The sequence below is a fragment of the Lygodium microphyllum genome, chromosome 22 (genome assembly GCF_053477565.2).
Source record: "Lygodium microphyllum isolate KBCC chromosome 22, Lygodium_microphyllum_v1.1.10, whole genome shotgun sequence".
Lineage (NCBI taxonomy): Eukaryota > Viridiplantae > Streptophyta > Polypodiopsida > Schizaeales > Lygodiaceae > Lygodium > Lygodium microphyllum.
This window is the reverse complement of record NC_141156.1, coordinates 19,896,685-19,919,684: the sequence shown is the minus strand read 5'-3', so window position 1 is coordinate 19,919,684 and position 23,000 is coordinate 19,896,685. Positions and strand designations below refer to the sequence as shown.

At 40.5% G+C, this 23,000-nt stretch overlaps 1 protein-coding gene across 1 annotated transcript; it reads right to left on the bottom strand.

The window, feature by feature from the left end:
- Positions 1 to 17,813: 17,813 nt before the first annotated feature.
- Positions 17,814 to 21,269, bottom strand: LOC148016938 (GDSL esterase/lipase At5g03610-like). The gene is made up of 5 exons (XM_087663239.1): positions 20,924 to 21,269; positions 20,605 to 20,802; positions 19,962 to 20,233; positions 18,583 to 18,880; positions 17,814 to 18,105 (listed from the first exon to the last, which is right to left on the bottom strand). Exons 1-5 carry the CDS (start codon positions 20,994 to 20,996, stop codon positions 17,900 to 17,902), a joined length of 1,047 nt encoding a protein of 348 aa, XP_087519365.1. The 5' UTR covers positions 20,997 to 21,269; the 3' UTR covers positions 17,814 to 17,899.
- Between the last annotated feature and the right edge of the window lie 1,731 nt (positions 21,270 to 23,000).

The window sequence follows — 23,000 nt, the reverse complement described above, 5'->3', positions numbered from 1 at the left end:
TCAGACAACCCTTGCAGTTGGAAACCTGCTACTCTACTGGATCAGTTTATTTGCATGCTTATTGTGTCACTTGGTGTATTGATGGCATCATTTTCTCAACTCTTCGAAGGCTCTTTTAGCACAACTACATCTAGACACAGAGATTTGTGCATCAAATGGCGTGAATTGTGACTTCCTATCTTAAGATTCCCTATCTACTATTTGGATAAATATCTGACCTGAATGGATCTTGTTCCTAGAAATCAATGCGTGATTTGTTTCGATAAGTGGATATTTTGGACAGTTTCTATGTAGCGGGAGATGCAACTACAGTTCCAGAATCATTATGTGAATGGAAAGACACTTTCCTTTTCAGCTCACAAGGATCCAGTTTCTTTAGTTAATGAGCTTTCAAACAGTTGTCAATAGCAGACATGGCTTCCTTCGAGGAGAAGAAGTATGCTTAAAATGTATTTACACAGATGGATAGGTATCTTGAAATTGGAAAGCCTCTTGTCACAGCTCCTATATCAAAATCCTATGTATTAGTCTTTTGTTACGGCCTTGTATCAATTTTATGCTTAACAAGAAAGCTTTAAATCCATTTTATTATTATCCTTTCAAAGGCGTTTCCTACGCAATCCAGAGGCTGCTTGGGTTTCTTCTTCTTTTACCTTGTATTTGTTATTGGTAGAAATAAAACAGAGTCTTGACATCATTTTCTCATCTTGCTTATTCACCTGATTGATCTTCTATCCTGAAATTAGTCAAGGTCTTCTGTAGACACGACTTTGCTTTGCTTTGGCAAATCCTTTGACAACGGGCTTTATCAAAGTTTGACAGAGATGTAAGAGCTATGACATTGTGTTAGTTTATAATATTGTTATATGCTGTTGATCACTACATTTTTAGATTGTTTCTCTCATGATATCTAGCTTGTTTTTAGATACATTTGGGAGGCATTGCCATGTGATAGCTAGATGGCACATTCAACTTGAATGTTAGACATTTATTTATATGAGTAATGCCATTCAATCCATTTCCAGGCAGCTAGTTCTAGGTCAACCTCATGAATGATTTTTTTTTTGTGTGTGTGTGTTGCTCTTACTTCTTCCACCATAGCTCTTGCTTTTGCTCCTTGCTTCTACTTCAGGGCTCACTCCCTTGAATTAATATAAAATCCATTGCATCAATGTTGAGGAGCTTAACCTGACAGCTTGTGTAGAAAAGCTTTAGCTCATAGTTTTAAAATGCTAGCCATGGCTCGGCTTGAAGTGGTATGTATTGTTGCTTATTTACTTCCCAACTCATCAAGGCTTGTTTTAGAGCTTTATTGAGCTTCCCTTGAGCTCTCCTTAAGCCCTATTGACCTCAGCTCCCCAGCCAATAACTAAGCCCAAGACAACAAGCACAATTTGCATTGACTGGGTTGTCCCCTTTCTTGCTCAGGGCTACTTTATCCTATCTCATCTCTAGCTCCTGGCATTGCTTATGGCCTTGGACAATCACTTGGCATTGTACTCGGCACCTTTGGCATGAGTTTGGGCATTAGTTTGAGCACTTGGGTTCAACCATTAGCTCATAGTTTATGATAGCTTCATGTATTATAATTCTGGACAACACTTACACTCATTGAGTGGAGGTCACTTATGCTTCTCAAGATGTCTATATGATGTCGCATCCTCAGTGGATGTTATGCTAATGTATTGGAATGCTATGGGACTGATTTGAGCACTTTTACTCAGTTTTATAGAGGTTTTTTATTGCTGTGATAAGCAAGGTTGAATGCTATTTTGTTAGATAAACTTCATGCCTATTGCTTTTTTATGCTTCTTGAGCACTTTGGATGCTACATTGGGATATACAATTGAACTCACATGCTTGGCTATGCTCCTAGATTACTTTTGAGCTGAGATTGGAGCTTTGAATATTGACATTGGCTATCATTCACTATTATGTATGGTTATTTGATGATCCAGTAAGAGCTTTGTATGTTACTTGGGTCGAATGCTTCTGGATATATGCTAATTGAAACTTGGATGTATGGATGCCTTCCACATGATGTCTTGAGTTTTGTTTGCTCATTTGGCATTTTAATTTTTTTAAAATTCTAGTGGGAGCTACTACTTGACACTCGGATATTACATTGAGCATTTGATTACGTAATTAAGCTTAAAGATCTTACACTGAGACTGTGGGACTTGGTGATATATATGTGCTCTTGTCATGCTTTTGTCAAGATTGGGGGAGAGAAGGAAGGAGTCTCACTTGTAGCTTTCTTGCTTGCACAATGGGGGAATACACACAAAGGTGGAGGTTGAAAACAGTTTTCCTCTTCTTAGTTGTGTAAGCCAAAAGAACTCTCTTACAAAGAAATAGAAGAACCCTATATATGGGTCTCAAACCAAACTCAACTAACTAAGGTGGCATACTAATTGAGCCACGAACTAGAGTAGATAAGGATAGCTGTCATCTAGCTATTATTCATGGGCGGTGTACCAACCGCATCTACAACTGACAAGTCGGTGACATAAATGCACAACGGTCACCCTGGCATATCACGAGTGGAGCTCGATATCTCAACACTCCCCCTCGTAGGTCTCTGAACTTGCGCAGCTTCTTTGCACCCAATGCCTTCGTAAATATGTCAGCTACCTGATCCTCTGTGCTGACATAAACTAGATCAATAAGACCTAGTAAAACCCTCTCTCGCACATAGTGATAATGCACCTCAATGTGCTTTGTTCTAGCATGATAGACTGGGTTATTTGCCAAGTGTATACTACTCATGTTGTCACAATAAATGACAACTGGCCCATCTGTAGGCTGATGCATATCATAAAGTAGCTTATGCAACCAGGCTACCTCACATGCAGCCATTGCTGCGCCCCTGTACTCAGCCTTTGTACTGGATAAGGCAACTGTAGGCTGTTTTTTGCTGCTCCAAGTGACTGCAGCACTCCCAAAAGAGAACACATATCCACTGGTAGATCGTCTATCAGAAATGTTACCAGCCCAATCAGCATCAGTGTATCCATGCAACTGTATCTGAACCCCAGTCTCATAAAATAGTCCATACTGCAATGTGGACTTCACATACCTGAGTGCGGTTTCCTTGGAGCCTACATAAACTGACTTACCAATCCAATAGCATAGCTCAAATCTGGCCTGGTAATAGTCATATAAATCAAGCTTCCTATTATGCGTCTGTACATAGTAGGGTCTTCCAGAAGCTCACCTGCATCTGCGCTTAGCTTCACATTCTGCTCCAAAGGAACTGAAATAGGCTTACAGCCTATCATCCCATATTTGGACAGCATGTCCAATACATACTGCCTCTGCAAGAGCTGTATCCCACTTGGTGATCTAATCACCTCAATGCCCAAGAAATAATGCAGCTCTCCCAAATCCTTCATCCCAAACTTTTGCTTCAATAGCATTTTCACATGAAGGATATCTTCATCACTGTCACCTGTCATAATCAAATCATCAACATAAATGACAAGTAGCATAATATCTTTCTCTGTCTTTCTCACATAAAGTGAGAAATCTGCCTTGGAAATCTGAAAGCCAATAGTGACAAGATAATGCCCTATCTTGTCAGACCATGCTCTAGGTGCTTGCTTCAAGCCATACAAGGCTTTCTTCAACCTGCAAACAAACTCAGGATGAACAGCATGCACATAACCTGGTGGCTGCTCCATATAGACCTCTTCTTGTAAATCACCATGCAAGAAGGCATTCTTTACATCCATCTGATGTAAAGACCATCCCTTTGATGCAGCCATAGCAATGACTGCTCTTACGGTTGCCATCCTTGCAACCGGACTGAATGTTTCTTTATAGTCAATGCCATATGTTTGTGCATACCCCTTGACTACTAATCTTGCCTTGTATCTGTTCACAGAACCATCTGCATTGTGCTTCACCTTATAAACCCACTTACAGCCAATTGCATTTTTACCTTTAGGCAAAGGTACCAATTCCCACGTAGCATTTGCTTCCAAGGCATCCATTTCTTCATCCATGGCTTTCTCCCATTTTTCTTTTCCCATGGCTTGCTCAAAAGAAGTGGGTTCTGGTTCCTGTATCACTTTGACCATATATGCATAGTGAATGGCTGTAAATCCATCATATTTCAACCTATCCACAGGATACCTAGCTCTCGTAGACCTGCGTAAAATAGGTTCACTCCCAGGTGCTCTCAAAACATCCTTGGTCTTCCTTACTCTAGGTGTAACAATAGAAGGAATACCCAACTCATCATCAATGCTCTGTTCTGAGCCACTGGATTCCCCATCCACATAAGAGTGACCTGCATTCACATCAAACATGGGCTGATCAATCTTCTCTTTTCCTTTTCGTGATACCTGCATACCACTATCTACATTGCTTTGAGAAGATTCTCCTGATCTCAATCTGCCTGTCCATGGCGAAGAATGTAAACTACTGCTAGAGGACGCTCTAGGTCCACTAATATTTTGTGACTGCTGCTGTGAATTCTGTGCAGCATTACCATTTTGTGCATCTACATCATCAATCACATTTACTGGTTTATACCAGCTACTCATCTCATCAAAAACAACATCTCTACTCACTGTAAACTTATGAGTAGAAGGGTTATAGCATCTATACCCTTTTTGCTGTAGAGAGTAACCAATAAAGATGCACTTCTCAGCTTTTGGATCCAACTTGGATCTCAACTCATTTGGCACATGTACATAGGCAATGCAACAAAAAATTTTCAAATGAGAAATATCTGGTTTCCTACCAGTATACCTCTCCTCTGGAGTCATTCCATGTATTGCTGCAGTGGGAGTCCTGTTCATTATGTAGACTGCTGTAGCAACTGCTTCAACCCAATAAAAATCTGGCAAGTCTTTTTCATTGAGCATGGCACGAGATACCTCTCCAATATGCCTGTTTTTCCTTTTTGCAATTCCATTTTGTTGTGGGGTATGATGTACATAGGCAATGCAACAAAAAATTTTCAAATGAGAAATATCTGGTTTCCTACCAGTATACCTCTCCTCTGGAGTCATTCCATGTATTGCTGCAGTGGGAGTCCTGTTCATTATGTAGACTGCTGTAGCAACTGCTTCAACCCAATAAAAATCTGGCAAGTCTTTTTCATTGAGCATGGCACGAGATACCTCTCCAATATGCCTGTTTTTCCTTTTTGCAATTCCATTTTGTTGTGGGGTATGATGTACATAGGCAATGCAACAAAAAATTTTCAAATGAGAAATATCTGGTTTCCTACCAGTATACCTCTCCTCTGGAGTCATTCCATGTATTGCTGCAGTGGGAGTCCTGTTCATTATGTAGACTGCTGTAGCAACTGCTTCAACCCAATAAAAATCTGGCAAGTCTTTTTCATTGAGCATGGCACGAGATACCTCTCCAATATGCCTGTTTTTCCTTTTTGCAATTCCATTTTGTTGTGGGGTATGACTGCATGAATATTGTTGCTTTATGCCATGCTCCTGCAGGAACCTTGCAAACTCATTTGAGAGGTACTCTCCCCCTCCATTTGACCTTAGGCATTTTATCTGTAGGCTTGTTTCTTTTTCAACCATAGCTTTAAGAGTTTTGAAATGCCCAAAAACTTCACTTTTTTTTTTCATAAAATACACCCAAAATTTTCTGCTATAGTCATCAATAAAAGTGACAAAATAATGACAGCCTCCAAGAGATGCAGCTTTAGTAGTCCACACATCAGAGTGGATTAATTCCAATGGCTTCTCACTCTCTTGAACATGTCTAGGAAATGGTTTCCTTGCCTGTTTTCCAAACTGACAGGCTTCACATACCTTATGCATTTCTGCAACCTTGAATTTGGGCAATCCTGCAACAATATTTTGGGCCTGCATTGATTTAAGTCGTTGTACATTAACATGACCAATGCGTTTATGCCAGATATCAATATCTGCAACTACGCCGGTCCCATGTGCAAACATTGTTGCACTCAATTCAGACATGTCTGTATCCAATGTAAACATTCTGCCCTTCTTCTTTCCTTTTGCTATCAAGCGACCTTTATTTTTCATATCCTCAACAAAGCATCCATGAGGATTAAATCTGACATGCAAGCCCTGCTCAACCATTTGACCAACAAAAACCAGATTCTTGGTGATATTCGGGACATGAAATACATCGGACATGTATTTCTTTTTCCCATCCTGCATAGACAAGGGAATTTTTCCAATCTACACAATAGGATGTGCAGTATCATCACCAATCTCCACAAATCCTGGTTTTTCCATTTTCCTTGCATCCTCCATCCATTCTGCATGACTTGTCATGTGGTTTGATGCACCTGAGTCAACATACCATACATCGTTGCTTTCTTCTGCACTTGTCACAGAATTATTCATGTGCTGCACCATAAACAAATGCTCATTTCTATCATCACCCTGTCTACTAGAAGATGCATAATTCCCTTGTTGCAATTTTCCATTCATGATGTCATTCTGCTTTTTATAGCAGTCTTTAGCCATATGACCCATTTTACCACAGTAGTAGCATTCAACATTGCTGTTTGCATTTTGGCCTCTTTGCCATCCACCACGACCTCTTTGGCTCCCCCTACCTCTAGAGTTACCACGTCCTCCTCCATAGGACTGGTTTTCTTGAGTTTGCTGCATATTCTGATTTCTACTACGGCCTCCAAATTGGCCTCCTCTACCTCTGCCTCTACCTCTTCCAGCATTTGAGTAGAAGACAGCTTCTTTTGAAGTTCCTCCTGAAGAAGATGCACCACCATTTCTCTGCTCCTCAGAAATTAGAAGAGCAATCAACTCCTTAAAAGTTAGGAAATCTTTCACGAACTGAAATGGATGTCCGAAACTGTGCATAATCCTTTCCTAGACCATTCAAGGTTACAGAAACTAAATCATCATCTTCCACTGGCGACCCAATGGAAGCAAGTGCATCTGCAATCTTCTTCACCTTCATGTGGTAGTCGTTGATGCTCATATTTTCTCTTTGCACATTGTGCAACTCTTGCTTGAGCTGCATTTTCCTGGCTTGCGTATTTGTGCTATACATTTTTGACAAAGTATCCCATGCCTCCTTTGGCGTACTTGCATCTTGAATATGCACAATCATAGAGTCTGAAATACTGATAGACAGCCAGTACATAACTTTCCTGGCTCTCTCATGCCATGCTTTAAATGCCTGCATTTGCTGTTGATTGGGAACATTAGGAAGAACTGGTTCTTCTTCATTTCTTGCAACAAATTCTCAATATCCTTTTCCCATAAGGAAATTCGTCATTCTAAACTTCCATGCTTGGAAGTTGTTCTTGTCAAGCTTTTCAGTGACAATCTGTGAGAGAGAATCAGACGCCATTACAGAACACTGCAAAAAGTTCTGTCACTGCAAAGAACACAGCTTCAGCCTCACAAGGGCTAATCTGCAAAACTGACGAAAGTGGTATTTGACCACACAGTCACTTCCTAGTGACGATTTTGCAGCAACAGGCAACAAGGATGATTCTGTAACTCCCAATGTCTCTGCACACAAGCATACGATGCAATTTCTATAGTAACTTTTCACCGACCTGTAGAATAGTGGTCGCACAGCATAAAACTGGGCCTTTTCCTGAGTACATGCAGAAAACTTCCGCCTCCAAAACAGGCCCCGAAATGGCCTCAAATAAAAAAAATAGGGTCGCCAAGAGCTAAAGCTTTTTCCCGCAGCATATATTGCCCTCTTGCTTCACCACGAAGGGCGTCTCAACCTGAGACAATGCACTCTTGCAATTTCCGGCTGTGCTACCTGCAGAGATCTGCTCCCAAAACAGAAAATGAAAGCAACACTGCTCCTCTTACCAGAACACCGCGAGCTTGGCTTGCTTTCTTGAGCTCCTTACCACGAACAAGGCTCGGATACCATGTCAAGATTGTGGGAGAGAAGGAAGGAGTCTCACTTGTAGCTTTCTTGCTTGCACAATGGGGGAATACACACAAAGGTGGAGGCTGAAAACAGTTTTCCTCTTCTTAGTTGTGTAAGCCAAAAGAACTCTCTTACAAAGAAATAGAAGAACCCTATATATGGGTCTCAAACCAAACTCAACTAACTAAGGTGGCATACTAACTGAGCCACGAACTAGAGTAGATAAGGATAGCTGTCATCTAGCTATTATTCATGGGCTGTGTACCAACCGCATCTACAACTGACAAGTCGGTGACATAAATGCACAACGGTCACCCTGGCATATCATGAGTGGAGCTCGATATCTCAACAGCTTTATGTACATAGTTGATGCTTAGTGGGCTGATCTAACATTACTTTTGGGCTAGCACCTATCTCTGTTATGATACTGTCAGTGCTATATGCATCTTAGTTGGTTATGTATTAAGCTTCTATTACATTGCTCAGTCCGTTGTGCCTTTGATTGGTCTCTTTTGTTACCCATGAGACCCACTCTTTGCATGATGCTCATACCGATGGGATGTATCTTAGTCTAACACACTGATTCTTTGACAGTTCTTGCTGCAAGTCACATATTCACTCACTGCTAGTTGGGGCTATTCCGTGGCACTTGTAGTTTGTCTTTTATCAATGATTGCTTCTCTTTAGCATTGATTTCTTCCTATTGTACTTCATTTTCAACATGATGTAATTGGAGTTTACCACATTGTTTATGCGAGCAATCACCTCCATTTGACAATTCTTTGAATTGAGTTTGTGGATAGCTCCTTACTTGGTCAATATCCCTTGTTTTAGCTTGATCTAGTAGTGATTTTGGGGCTGATTTGCAGGTTATTACGACAATCTGTTTTGGCATTCTGTGCATTTACTTGGTCCCAGTATGATTGGTGGTTTCAATGATAGTGCTATCTTTAATATTGACAAGTTGGATGGCACCAACTATAGCTATTGGAAGGCCCAAATTTGGCAATTTTTAGTGTAAAAAATAAAAATTAAGCCTTTGGAACACAAGGGCATCAAGCCTAAACATATTGATGCAGAGGATTGGGCTGAATTAGATGAGCTATGTAAGTCCACCATCACATTGTTCCTCTCTAAGAAGATGTTCTATAATGTTGTCTCTCATGGATAGTGCACATGGGACTCATAGGAAAAGATTCGCAATATCTATGACAAGAGAGTCCCACTTCTTAGGTGTATTGGCTGAAGCAACTCATGGACCTTTGCATGGAGGGCACTTTCATGTTAGTCCACTTAAATGAATTTCATTTGATTCTTAGCCATTTGTCTTCACAAGTGATTGAATTCAAGGGAAATCTTCCCTCATTATTTCTCTTGGTTACACTACTTGAATTATGGGATAGATTTCATATTGCTATGTGTGTAAACATGCCTAATGATGGGCTAGAGTTACAGGGTGTAGAGGGTGCACTCTTGAATAGAGAGGTTAACAGAAAGAATGTTGATGCTTCGCGCACCTCTCATGCTTTGACAGTTAAGAGGAAATAATGGTAGGAGTTGTAATGAGATTGTCATAGGAGAGACTCTCAATGGTCTTGTTGTCAATCACGTGGATTGTCTCGTAGTAAGTCTCATGGATAGTCTTAGCGGTCTCGTTCTCAGTCGCGCAGATAGTCTTGTTCTCAGTCACGAGGATAGTCTCGTAGTAAGTCTTGTGGCCGTAAGTCCTCATTGAATTGTCATTATTGTGGAAAAGCGGGGCATATTCGGTTGCCACAGTGCCAACAAATGCGCGAGGACAAGTGCAAGGATAAAGTACATGAAAAAAATGATGATCGCAACATTGTCCCTAGCAAGTTAGGCGTTAAGATTAAAGAGATTAATGTCATGTAGACTAATTCTAATGATGATTTTATACTTGCATCTTCTTCTCTTGATACTTCATAGCTAACTGATGCTTTATTAGGGTATACTCAATGTTGGCTGATAGATTTAGGGGCTTCCTTTTATGTGACCCCACATAGAGAGTGATTCCACTCCTATTGCAGTTTGTTGATTGGATCTGTCCATTTGGGTAATGACTTGACATTAGAGATAGTTGGTATTGGTGATGTCCAGATGCCGTTTGGTTCAGGTTGCATGTTTACTCTTCATGATGCATGTCATGTACTGGCTCTCACGAAGAGCCTTATCTCTGATGGCACTTTGGATGATATAGGTTATGTAGTTTCTCTTAGTAATTCTTAATGGAAGATTACACGCGGGAATCTTATCATTGCACGTGGTGCTAAGTCCAATACTGTCTATGCCTTGTTTGTATCTGGGAGGGTCAATTGACCATGTTTTGGTAGTGTGGATATAGTTCCACATGTATCTCTTTATCATTGTTGCCTTGGATATATGTCCTTGAAAGGAATGAAAATGCTTACCTGTTTGCAGTATCTTTTGTCCCTTGACTATAAGTGCTTTGAGTCTTGTGATAATTGTTTATATGGTAAGCAAGTACGTAATACACGTAAAAAGTATGGTATGACATACATGGGTGGGGCACTGGCTCTCGTTCATTCACATGTATGTGGTCCCATGCCTTGTAAGTCATTAGGTGGTGCAAAGTATTTTGTTACCTTCATTGATGACTATACGCATAAGATTTGGGCATATCCTGTCAAGCAAAAATTTGAAGTCTTAGCTACATTTCAATGTTGGATTGCTTTGGTTGAGAACCAGTCTAGGTATAGGCTAAAATGCCCAAGGTCAAACAATGGGGTGAGTATGTCTCTAAAGCCTTTGAGTAGTTTCGTGATGAGAGGGGTATTCAGTGTCAAGTTGACTCCCCGTACATCTCATCCTAGAATGGTATGTTGAGTACATGAATAGGGCCATTCAGGAGTAAGTTTGTAGTATGCTTAGCCAGGTAAGCTTACCATAGCATTTTTAGACTGAGGTAGTTATTATTGCTATACACTTGATAAATCGGTCTCTATGTACTACTCTTGACTATCAAGCTATAGAGTAGATATTGCCTAGAAAACCTCCATCATATGCTCATTTGTATGTCTTTGGTTGTGAGACTTTCTGCCATGTTTCCAAGGACAAGCACAATAAGCTAGATCCTAAGTCTAGAAAATGTATATTTCTTGGTTATGGTGATGTAGGTGAAATGGGCTATTGCCTATGGGATTCATAGGCTTGGAAGGTTATCAATAGCCATGATGTTATTTTCCATCAGGAGAAAATGTATAAGCAGCTTGAGCATGTTTTTGAGCTAGCTTTGGTTGCTTAGCTTGACTTGGATCTTTATTATATGGATACCAAGACAACTTTTCTTCATGGGGACTTGCATGATGAGATTTACATGGAGTAGCCTAAGGGCTTTGCAGAACTTGGCAGGGACCACCTAGTGTGTAGATTGAGAAAGAGCCTTTATGGCCTTAAGCCAACACCTAGGGAATGGTACCACAAGTTTGATGCTTTCATGCATTCATAGGGATATTCTCTTAGTGATATGGATCCGTGCTTACATAGGAAGAAGGTTCGTGATGGTAGCCTTATGAATCAGATCCTCTATGTGGATGATATGTTGATTGTTGCTAGGAGTGCTCATGATGAGTTGGATGCCCTGAAAGGTTAGCTCAAGAAGAGCTTTGAGATGAAGGACATGGGACAGGTCTCACATATTCTTGGAATGCGCATTATGTGTGATCGCTCTAAGGGGCTCCTTTACTTGTCACAAAAGGAGTACATTGAGAAGGTCCTTGAGTAGTTTTATTTGCAGGATGTTAAGCATATTGACTATCCTTTACCTTCTCATGTGAAGGTTAGTTAGGCTGATTTTCTATAATCTGATGAGCAGAAGGCCGAGATGGCCAAGATCCCTTATGCATCCATAATGGGTAGTTTGATATATGCCATGATAGCCACTTGCTCTGACATAACATTTGTAGTGGGAGTTGTGGCATGCTATATGTCTACATGTAGCCAACTGCATTGGGATGCCGTCAGCGATATCATGAGGTACGTGAAGAGAACGACGACTATGTGCATTTGTTATGTTGGCTAGGATAAAAGAGTCATGGGATATATTAATTGTGATTATGCAAGACATGCAGACACTAGAAAGTCCACCTCTGGCTATGTCTTAACCTTTGTTGGACATGTTTTTTCTTAGATGTCCAAGGTGCAGCAATGCATGGCACTATCTACCATGAGGCCGAGTATGTTGCAGCTCTACTGAGGCTTGCAAGGAGGCTCTCTAATTAGGCAGGGACCTTGGCATTAGTGATGAGGTCCTACACTGCATTTAGATTTTATGAGTGCTATTCAATTGGCTAAGAATCTGGTCTTCCATATGAAGATGAAGCACATTGAGATGCGTTACCACTTTATTCGACAAGTTATTGAGGACAAGTTCATTGAGCTTGTCAAGATCTCAATTGACCAAAATCGTGCAGATTTGCTCACTAAAACTCTCTCAACAGAGCGTTTTGCCTTACTTAGGAAGTTGATGGGTTTTGGATGAGATGACGCCTTTCCTCATCCTATTGTACTTATGTACATTTATTCTTTGTCACTTTTTTCTTGTTCTCTCCTTATTAGGGGCACATTCACCTTTAAGTGGGAGGTTGTTAGGGATAAAGGCACTTGTGCTTACCTCTTCTATGACACAATGATGAGGATGACCTACCCACCGACCAGGCTAAGCCTGCGGAGGATGTTGATCACAAGTAGTTCTATGACCCGGAGGATGGTTTTCCCTTCACGACCCAGGCAATGATCCATCACGGATACTTGATCTAACATTCCACCCATCTACCACTTCCCTTTGCTCTATCTCCTTGGATGCTTGGACGGGGCTCCTGAAGCCCCAGTATCCTTCGCATTCAAGGAGGTATCCATGGAAAGCATGTCTTCATCCTTGTGGATAGTGATAACACGCACAATTTTGTCAATAAATCAGCCATTGATCGGTTGAAGTACACCCCTATGTAATTACACCACCCCTTGAAGGTGCAAGTAGCAAATGGAGAAGAAGAAATTAGCACACGTGTATGTCCCACAATTCCCTTATGCTTGGCTAAAAATAATGTGGCACTGGTTGATCTAATTGCCCTAAATATGGGCCCCATTGATGTTGTCTTGGGCTATGATTGGCTAAAAAAATTGGGGAAAATTGCTATGGACATCTCTAAGCTCTATATGGAGTTTATGATGCATGGACAACCTATCCAACCTAGAGGGAGTTCAAGATCATGCTGATTTTCAGCTCATTACAACAAAGCAACTCAAAAGGGAGTTTCAGAAATGCTCACAAATCTTTGTTTTGCAATTGAATAAAGACAATTCCAGTCAGCCCTCTGCAGTATCTAATGATTCAGCCTTACAAGCCTTACTTGAGGAATACAGTGACCTATTTCAGATGCCTACAATGCTTTCTCCTAAGAGACAAGTGGATGACCCACTTGACTTAGAGCCCCATTCCAAGGCAGTAAACAAGCTCCCTTATAGACTCTCCAAGTGTGAGCGTGAAGAGGTTGCAAAGCAAGTCAAGGAGTTGTTAGAGATGGGTTTCATTGAATCAAGTTCTTTCCCCTATGCATCCCCTATCCTATTAGTCAAGAAGAAAGATGGATCCTTTTGCATGTGCATTGACTACAGAGACTTGAACAAATCATGGTGAAGAACTGCTATCCCATCCCATGGATTGATTATTTGCTAGATGAGTTGAAAGGGGCATGCTTTTTTACTAATATTGACTTGCGTTCTAGCTACCATCAGATTCGTATGAGGGAGGGAGATGATGTCAAAACGGCCTTCATGACTGATCATGGACTTTATCATTTTCTAGTGATGCCTTTTGGATTGACTAACACACCTGCCACCTTTCAGAACGTCATGAACAAAATCCTACAACCCTTTCTGTTCAAGTTTGTGTTTGTTTTCTTTGATGACATCCTCATTTACAACAAGTCATCCAAGGAGCACTTGACACATGTCTGTTTGATTATTGGGAGAGCATGGACTCTTTGCTAAGGAGAGAAAATGCACCTTCATGCAGACATCTATGGAGTACTTGAGACACATTGTGAGCAAAAATGGCATACAGGCTGACCCCAAGAAGGTGCAATGTGTTAGGGACTGGCCCGTTCCTTCCACCACTACTTCTTTGCGTGGTTTCCTTGGTCTCTCTTCATTCTATAGATGCTTCATTAAGCACTATGCCACCATTGCAGCACCTTTGACTGATCGCTTAAAAAAGGAGTCATTCTTTTGGAATGCCACTGTTGATCATAGCTTCAAACAGTTAAAGGAGGTGCTTACTTCTGCCCCCATCCTTGTTTGCCCTGACTTCTCTAAGTTGTTTACCATTCATTGTGATGCCAGTGGCAGGGGTATTGGTACAGTATTGTTGCAAGAGCATGGTGTGATTGCATTTGAGAGCCGCAAGCTTGATAGAAAGGAGATGCAAATGAATGTATATGACCAAAATATGTTGGCCATCCTCCATGCCATCAAGAAATGGCACCACAATTTGTATGGCAACTACTTCCAAGTAAAAAACGATCATTGAGTCCTCTAGTACTTCTTGACCCAGTCCACTTTGACTCCTAAGCAAAGAAGATGGGTGGAAACCTTACAAAACTATGAATTTGACATTTCGTACACGAGACAAGGATAATATTGTGGCAGATTCACTCTCTCGAATGTGGGCATGCAAATTATCCTCTATTTCAAAATTGCACAGTGATTGGGTTGAAGAGCTTCAAGAGGCTTACTTGTTAGATGATCACTTCAGCCACATATTCCAAAAATTACAACATTGGGTCATGGTTGAAAACTCCCAATATCAGCTCAAGCATGGCCTTATTTGGTCCCATGGCAAGATTGTCATCCCACACACTTCCCCCTTCACGCAGAAGATCATGGAAGAGATGCATTCTTGCCCCACTGTTGGTCACTTGGGTGTTTTCAAAACATACGACATGATTGCCAAGATCTTTCATTGGAAAGGCTTATGGAGGGATGCCAAGGATTTTGTAACCAAATGTGTTCCATGCCAACAGAACAAGGATAGTATACTAAGGCCCACTGGCCTCTTGCAACCTCTCCCTATCCCTGAAGGGAAATTGACTCACATCACAATGGACTTTATCACTGGCCTTCCCGAGACCAAGAAAGGGTGGAAAAATATCTATGTGGTAGTTGATTGCCTCATCAAAGCTGCCCACTTTATCCCCACTAAGACCCAATACACTACCTCTCAAGTGGCCACTCAATTTATGGAAAATGTCTTCAAATTGCATGGCTTACCACAAATCATAGTACATGATCGGGATACAAAGTTTATGAGCAACTTTTGGTAGACAGTTTTCACCTCCATGGGGACCAAGGTTACTCCATCCATTACATACCACCCTCAGATTGATGGCTAGACTGAAATAGTGAACAAATGGCTTGAGACATATTTGAGACACTTTTGCCATGATGTACAACACAGTTGGGATATGTGGCTCCACTTGGCTGAGTTTGCATATAATAACTCCACACACTCTAGCATTGGAGTTTCCTCTTTTGAGGCCTTGTATGGGTATAAGGTTCCCCTCCCCACAATCTTATTTAGTGATAAGATCAACCCTTAGAGTCAGGCTGAGTTGGATCACATGCAAGCCTTACTTCAACAATGTAAAGTGAACCTTTAAAAGGCCCAAACACACATGAAACTCTATGTTGATGAGAAAAGAAGGAATTTGCAATTCCAAGAAGGAGAATTGGTCCTTTTTGAAAGTGCCTAAGTCTCGCCACTCGACTCTCAAAGAGGGCAATAGTAACAAGTTGGCCCACCACTTCTATGGCCCATACAGGATTCTAAAGAGAGTTGGTGACTTGGTCGGTGGTGACTTGGCCGACCGCTTAGAACTTCCCCCTACCACCAAAATCCACAATGTGTTTCATGTCAATCGGCTGAAACCATTCATGGGCTCCTCAGTGGACTATGTGGAAGAACTTCCCCCCATAGATGAAGAAGGCATCACTCAGCATATCCCTAAGGCAATCATTGGGCAACGAGATAAGCACTTATAGTCTCGATCCATTAGAGAATACCTCATAAAATGGCAAGGCCTACCCCTGGAGGAAGACTCTTGGTACCTGGAAACCATTATCAATGAATTTCCCTACCTCCAAGAGGTCCCACGCCTGAAGACTAGCCAGTCATGCCCCATTTGACCACCCTATGCTTGTAGACTGCACACTCTTTTAGAACAATTTTGTAATTGTCCAAAATCTCAAGCATGTGCATCCTACATAGGCTAAAAGTACTCGACATAAGCTCCATTTTGACATGTGGTACGCCTTATTTGGAGTAGCCTATCAAAAGTTATGACACGTTAACTTCAGCAAGCCGGTCCGGGACATCATGCTATCCCTAGTCTTTACCCACCCAATTTTCATTGTAAAAGGGCTCAAAGTAGTACTCTGCAACCCTCCCTTAGTCCACCCATCACTCCCCTCTTCTTCTTCTTGTTTTTTAGGGCAAAAATCTTCAGGGTGGGGATGGATTGTAACAAGCGGGATACACACCGACCAGGGGTTAGACACCCAATCACATTGATCTGGTATATAAGGTGTAAGATTCCCAGATTAGGGCAACCATTTATTATCAAGAACATACTCTTCACCTTCATCTCCAACTTCCATAGCTTCCTCCCTTCTTCTCTCCTCTTCTAGTCTTCTTTCCTCTTCTTCTCACTCTCTTTCTCTCTCTTTAGGTCTTCTCCTCTCTCCTCTCAGCTTCATTCATTACAATTAGAAATTCGTTCACTATCATAATTTCTAAATCAAGGATTACCACCCTTATATGCACGCGAGAGAGAGAGAGAGAGAGAGAGAGAGAGAGAGAGAGAGAGAGAGAGAGAGAGAGAGAGAGAGAGAGAGAGAGAGAGAGAGAGAGAGAGAGAGAGAGAGAGAGAGAGAGAGAGTCCTTGTGCAACCATAAAAGATTTTCCCTACATACATCCAACCATTGCTCATGAAGTGAAAAAGTCATTGCATGGCAATTCTTGATAGCCAAGTTTTCATGTAGAGTGAAGTGCACATGCGTGGAATCATGATTTGGAAGGTTACATGCACACAAAGATTTACACATGTAGATATAATCATGTACACATGGTTACTTCCTTGTAGGTGTATACACTCGTAACAAAAGAAACAAAACAAATTCATCTTTTGAAAGTCAAGAAAAGGTGACGTGAAAGGATGAATAAAACATAAATTGTAAGGGGGACTTGGACATGGAGAGATATGCAAGAGCATAGAACATTCAATCATGCTACATAGATGTTGCAAAAGACCTCAAGCATCTCAATGAGGCTCCACATTTTTGTTCACGCCTTATGTGGAATGAGGAAAAACAAAAGGTAGGGTGATAGAAAGGGGCATAAGTTTTCATAACATCACCAATATAAAGCTATGTTTACAAACAAACTAGTTGGACCAAGATTACATGCAAGAGAAATAGTTTATCTACATGATACATGAAGATATACTCGGTTAATATCTAGGTTTTTGCTATCTTTATGACTAAATATGTTTTGAATTTGAAGTTTTGAATGTTGCACCCTCAAATTTTGAGTATTTATCCTATTTCTTTTTTGACACTAAACCTTGGTTTTTGTGAATACTGTGTACACATAAAATATTGGTGTTATGGAATTAGACATGCTTGTTGTAAACAAAATATTGGGAGCAAGAATCCACACACAGAGTGGGGAGCAATATTGTATCAATCCAATCACAAATCAATCCAATCACAAGATTCCATACCTTTCTTAATGTACAATTACTTCATGCATAAAACAGTATAAATACAATAATAAAAAAGGGAATATGTGAATAAGATGTGAATGCAAAAGGGAAAGTCTCGATAAATCATAAACATGGACATAGAAGTGTTTGTTTTATTTTTAAATATAATGAGGAGGTTAATGAGCTTTGGGTTATAAAATTAGCACAAGTTTTACCCTTTTTACCACTTATGGAGTGAGACAAGCGAAGGAGATAGCTGTTTTACAATGGCTTGCCATCCGGCCTCACTTGGGTGGATAATGTCATCCCAATAAAATAGGGATGATGGGTTGGGACACAAAGTATAGGCAGGTTGACCTTGACTATCTAAGTTGCTACATTTGAAGGGGGGAGAGTTTCCCACACAGCATGGTTTCAGACTAGATCCTGTAAAAGGTAGAAATCAAAAGGTATGTTAGTCATTTTGATTCAAGTGATCTACATTTCACTTTGTCTTTTTCCACATAGAGCAAGAAATAATATCATGGGTTGTTCTTACAATGGGTATCCACATCTATGCTCTTCTTTCATACTTTATCCTTAGCTTTAAAAGTTTAGTTCCATTGTAGCTATTTGAAGGAGGTTTGAGCACATGAGTACCATGATCGGTCATTTGCCAAGATAGTTATGTAAAATATGCACCACGTAGGGCACAACTATAGGGGATGCCATAATACAATTTAGCTTGATGAGGTGATGTCGATACATAATTGACATGTTTGGACACAAATCGATTGAATGATAATGTTATCAAGAAATATAATCTTGAGCAGAGTAAGCTTCTCACTATAATAAGTACTAAAACAGAAAGTGTAACGAGTGAAAACATGACATTTAATGAGATTATATTTTTCTCAACTTTACCTAATGAAGATTGTGCAGATGAGAATGCCGTATACAAATCAAGGAGAACTATGCTGCCATTGGTGAAGTAATGCCTCAATCCCAACACATTTTTGAAGACCCTTGCATTGTGGGCTTGGGCCACATTGTTGCTCCAACTATCATTGCAATGTTGAAAAGTTGTAGAAGATGAGGCAATGGGCAAACAACCTATGGGTGGGAGGTATGTCACTATGAACTTGCGTAAACCCAATGCATATAATCTCACCAAATCGTTTGAGATTTGCTTGCCTACATTCACAGTCAAAGGATATATATCCTGTGATGATATGACAAAGAAAAGTTAGCTTCCATCCAAATTTATCAAATTCATGTAGTTCATGTCACATTACTAATATTTATGTTGGTTACTTATAAGTCACATTACTAATATATACATTGGTTACTTAACATACAAGTCTTAACAATGTTATATATGACATGGGCATTAAAAAAAGTAACAATATGCTCCTCCTAAATGCATCTTAAGAGAGTGAGATTATACCATGCTTAGCTTATGCTTGGGAATATCAAGTGTATGAAGTCGTATATATAGTTGTGTATAGTGTTGTTCTCTAACAATAATGACACATTATTGAATGCATAGTGATGAAGCCTTTATATGGGAGCCAACCAATTGATGTGCTTTGCCAGTACCTAATACCCGCTGCCATATATATCATGGTTAACCTTTGGGTATGATATGCACAATATTATGTTGATGTGCTTGCTTTTCATGTCTTCGAAATCCCTTTTCTCTCCCATCCCTCCTTCCCTTTCACATTTGGAGCTTACGCCTTGCTATTTTTCTTTAAATGCACTTCCTAAACAACAATTAGTAAGTAGGGAGGATTTTTGTGGAAGGAAAGCCTAACCCTTCGTTAAGTTTATTTAATAAGAATCATTATTTGGATTTAGTGGATTTACAAATATTACAAATCCACTAAAGCTAGATAAATATTTATGTTAACATATGCATCAAAGTAAAACTTAAAAATGTTTAATGTCTTATATAGCACATATTTTAACATTTCTCACAAAAAGATAGAAAACAACAATTAATAATGATAGACACATTGAGAACATATGCAACTCCATACTCCATTGTGATGTCTTGCCACACTTATGGCAATGCCACATGGAGATTGTCTATACTCTTTAGAAGTATAGCAAGTAAGCTGCATGTGGCACCTTGTTAGGGCGAGCCTGCTACTAACTCTAAAAGGAGATCACTTTATTATAAGACTTTAGTATAGCCTAGTTATTACTTGCATGTGGCAGGAATGACCCTTAGAAAGCTGAAAAACACGTCATGCCGAGACAGAGAGAGAGAGAGAGAGAGAGAGAGAGAGAGAATATACAGTCAAGGGTGAGTTCTGGACAGTGAGGTAGTGGAAGTAATCGTCTCCTGCCGTGGCGTAGAGGACGATGGCAGAAGCGAGCTCTTGCGGGGTGTACAAAGAGGAGGAGGCGACGCTCTGGAAAGCATCGATCTGAGAGGAGATGGGAGGGAAGCCATAGCCTGACAGCACCCCACTCCCCCCACTCGCAAAGTTAAGGCCCGCCTTGATCAGACGCCCTGCGGTACCGCGCTTCGCATAGCTTGGGGGCGAGCTCCTGTTTAGGGCCGTGGCTGCCAGAGAAACACACACACAGGCACACAAGAGCACTCAGAATTCCATCGATAAAACCAAGCTGTAGACTAGCTGCATTTCGCTCACACTGCCAATGCAAGAAGATGCTTTTAGCTTAACAGAACTGTATCCATCCATGAGCCATAAGTCTGTAGGTAGGGACAAGATGCAAATGCATCAGCATTGAAATCAAGCTTCTAAATTGCCTAAGTTTGTTCATCACGGTTGATAAATTTGTTGCTGTCAATTATTCCCTTTCAACGTGGGTGAACTGTAAAGCATCAAGACTTTGTTATGCATTCTATAAAGCTGGGGGTCTCAAAACATATAATCCAATATGATGAGTGGGGGGTGCACCATTGCCTGTTACCTAGGATGTCTGTGAGAACACGGCCATTGCTGTACCGGCCTGAGGGCCTCCCCGGCCACGTCTCTCCATAAGGCTTGGACCACGGATATGGCCTCGCAGAGTCTGGATTGTTCACATTGCCCGTGTCCACATAAGAGCTCCCAAACACAAACATGGGACTGCTGCCTGCTCCATGCACACCCTTCACAGCATGCAATGCTGCACACACACACACACACACACACACAGGTTCAACATACTCGTGGGTAATGCCGTGCATCAGGCCTTGAAAGAGATCCAAAAGTAGTCTTTGCTAAGAGGCTAAATCTGAGCGTCACACCTGCTAATAATGCCACTGCTAGTGAAGCATAGACGATGAAAGCAGTAACATTTGTGCTGTGAGAAGCTTCCATATTATATGTGGAGGTCTTCAATGAAATCTTATTGCTTCTTGCTGCTTCTTGCTTCTCTTATAATGCTGAGTGCTGGTTATGGGACCTTGTAGGGGTACAATCTGTAAAGCTGGTTAATCATGTGTACTGTTTGTATGTCACGGGCTGCCCCCCCGCCCCTTCTCTCTCTCTCTCTCTCTGTGTCCTTACCGCTTTGAGTTGACATTTTGGCCTGGACAGATAATGGGTTACACCGCTTCCAATCACTGAGCTAACCTTTTTGTGAATCGCAAACGGGTTGACACGTCAAGGAAAACGCAGAATGATGCAACCTCGCGTTTCTTTTGACCCCTCCCTCCTTCGGCCTTCATCACCCACAATACAAGCTCCCCCCGTCTTTCCAAAAAGCCCCTCTAAGAAAACGCATCCGCACCCCCGTCTCTAACATTCAGGCTTCTATTTAGCTACCACTCCCTCCACTCACTATTGGCCCTTATCACCCCCCAGCAACAATCCATTTCTCCTCTTTTCCTCCTTGAATGGTTTTTTTTTTTCTTCTCTTTTTCTTTCTTTATATTTAATCTTTTTCTCTTTATATTTTTTTATTTTATTTCATTTTCTCTCATCTCTTTTGTTTTCTCTCTTTGTCTCTCCTCCTTTTCCTTTTCTTCTTCTCTCTCTCTCTCTCTCTCTCTCTCTCTTCTTTCCCCCTCTCTCCACTCTTTTTCTTCTCTCTTTGCCTGTCTCTCTCTCTCTCTCTCTCTCTCCCCTTTTTTTAAATTATCTCATTTAAATTTTATATTTTCTCCCTTTATAATTCTCTCTTTCTTTTTCTTTTCTTCCTCTCTCTCCCTTTTCATTCTTTTTACTTTTTTATTTTTTTTCTCTTTTAAATTTTATATTTCCTCTCTATATAATTATGAGAGAGAGAGAGAGAGAGCTTTGATTTAAAAAAGGGGAGAAAGAGATGTTTGTGAAAAGTTTGATTTGATTAAAACAAGGAGAGGGAAGAGAAGAGAGAGAACCTACATGTGAGAGAGGGGGTTTAAAAAGGGGAGAGAGAAGAGAGAAGTAATGAAATGTGAGAGAAATGGTGTTTTATTAATTAAAAATGAGAGGTTTAAGAAGCCCTTTGGAGGTTTAGGGCTTTCCAAATCTACAACCAAAATAATATAGTAGCTAGTGTTCCACACACATAGGGAACATTAGACTGCTTTGCGATATCGCTTTTTTCCCCTCTATTTTTATTTTTTTCTTTCTCTCTCTCTTTGACTCTCTCCCTTACTCCCCCAATTTCTTATGTCTATTTTTTTTTTCATATCTTTCTCTTTCTCTCTCTTCCTTTTATTTTAGTTTATTTTCTCTCATCTCCTTATTCTCTCTCTCTCTCTCTCTCTCTCTCTCTCTCTTTTCCTTCTTCTCTTCTCTTCTCTTCTCTCACTTTCTCCTCATTCTCTTTTTAAAATTTTGTCTTTTCTCTTCTAAGAAATGCTATATTTTCTCTCAGCCTCTTCTCGCTTTTCTTCTCTCTCTCTCTCTCCTATCTTTTCCTTCTCTCTCCCTCTCATCTTTTTTCCTTTTTTCTCTCTTCTTCTTCTTCTTTTTCTTCTTCTTCTTCTTCTCTCTCTCTCTCTCTCAAATCTTTTCTCTCTTCCCTTCCTCCCTCTCTTCTTCTTCTTCTTCTTCTTCTTCTTCTCTCTCTTTGTCCCTTCCCCCTCTCTCTCTGTCTTTTATTTCAATTTATTTTCTCTTATCTCCTTGTTCTCTCTCTCTCTCTCTCTCTTTTAAACTTTATCTTTCCTCTCTCTATAATTATCTCTCTTTCTTCATATTCTCTCTCTTCTTCTCCTTTTCCTTCTCTCCTCGCTTTTCTTCTCTCTCTCTCTCTCTCTCTCTCTCTATCATCTCTTTTCTTTCTCTCATTTTTTTCTTTTGTAACTTTCTCTCTCTTTTAAATTTTATCTTTTCTCACTCTATAATTCTATCTCTCAGTTCCCCCTTCTTAGTATGTGTCTCTCACTCTCT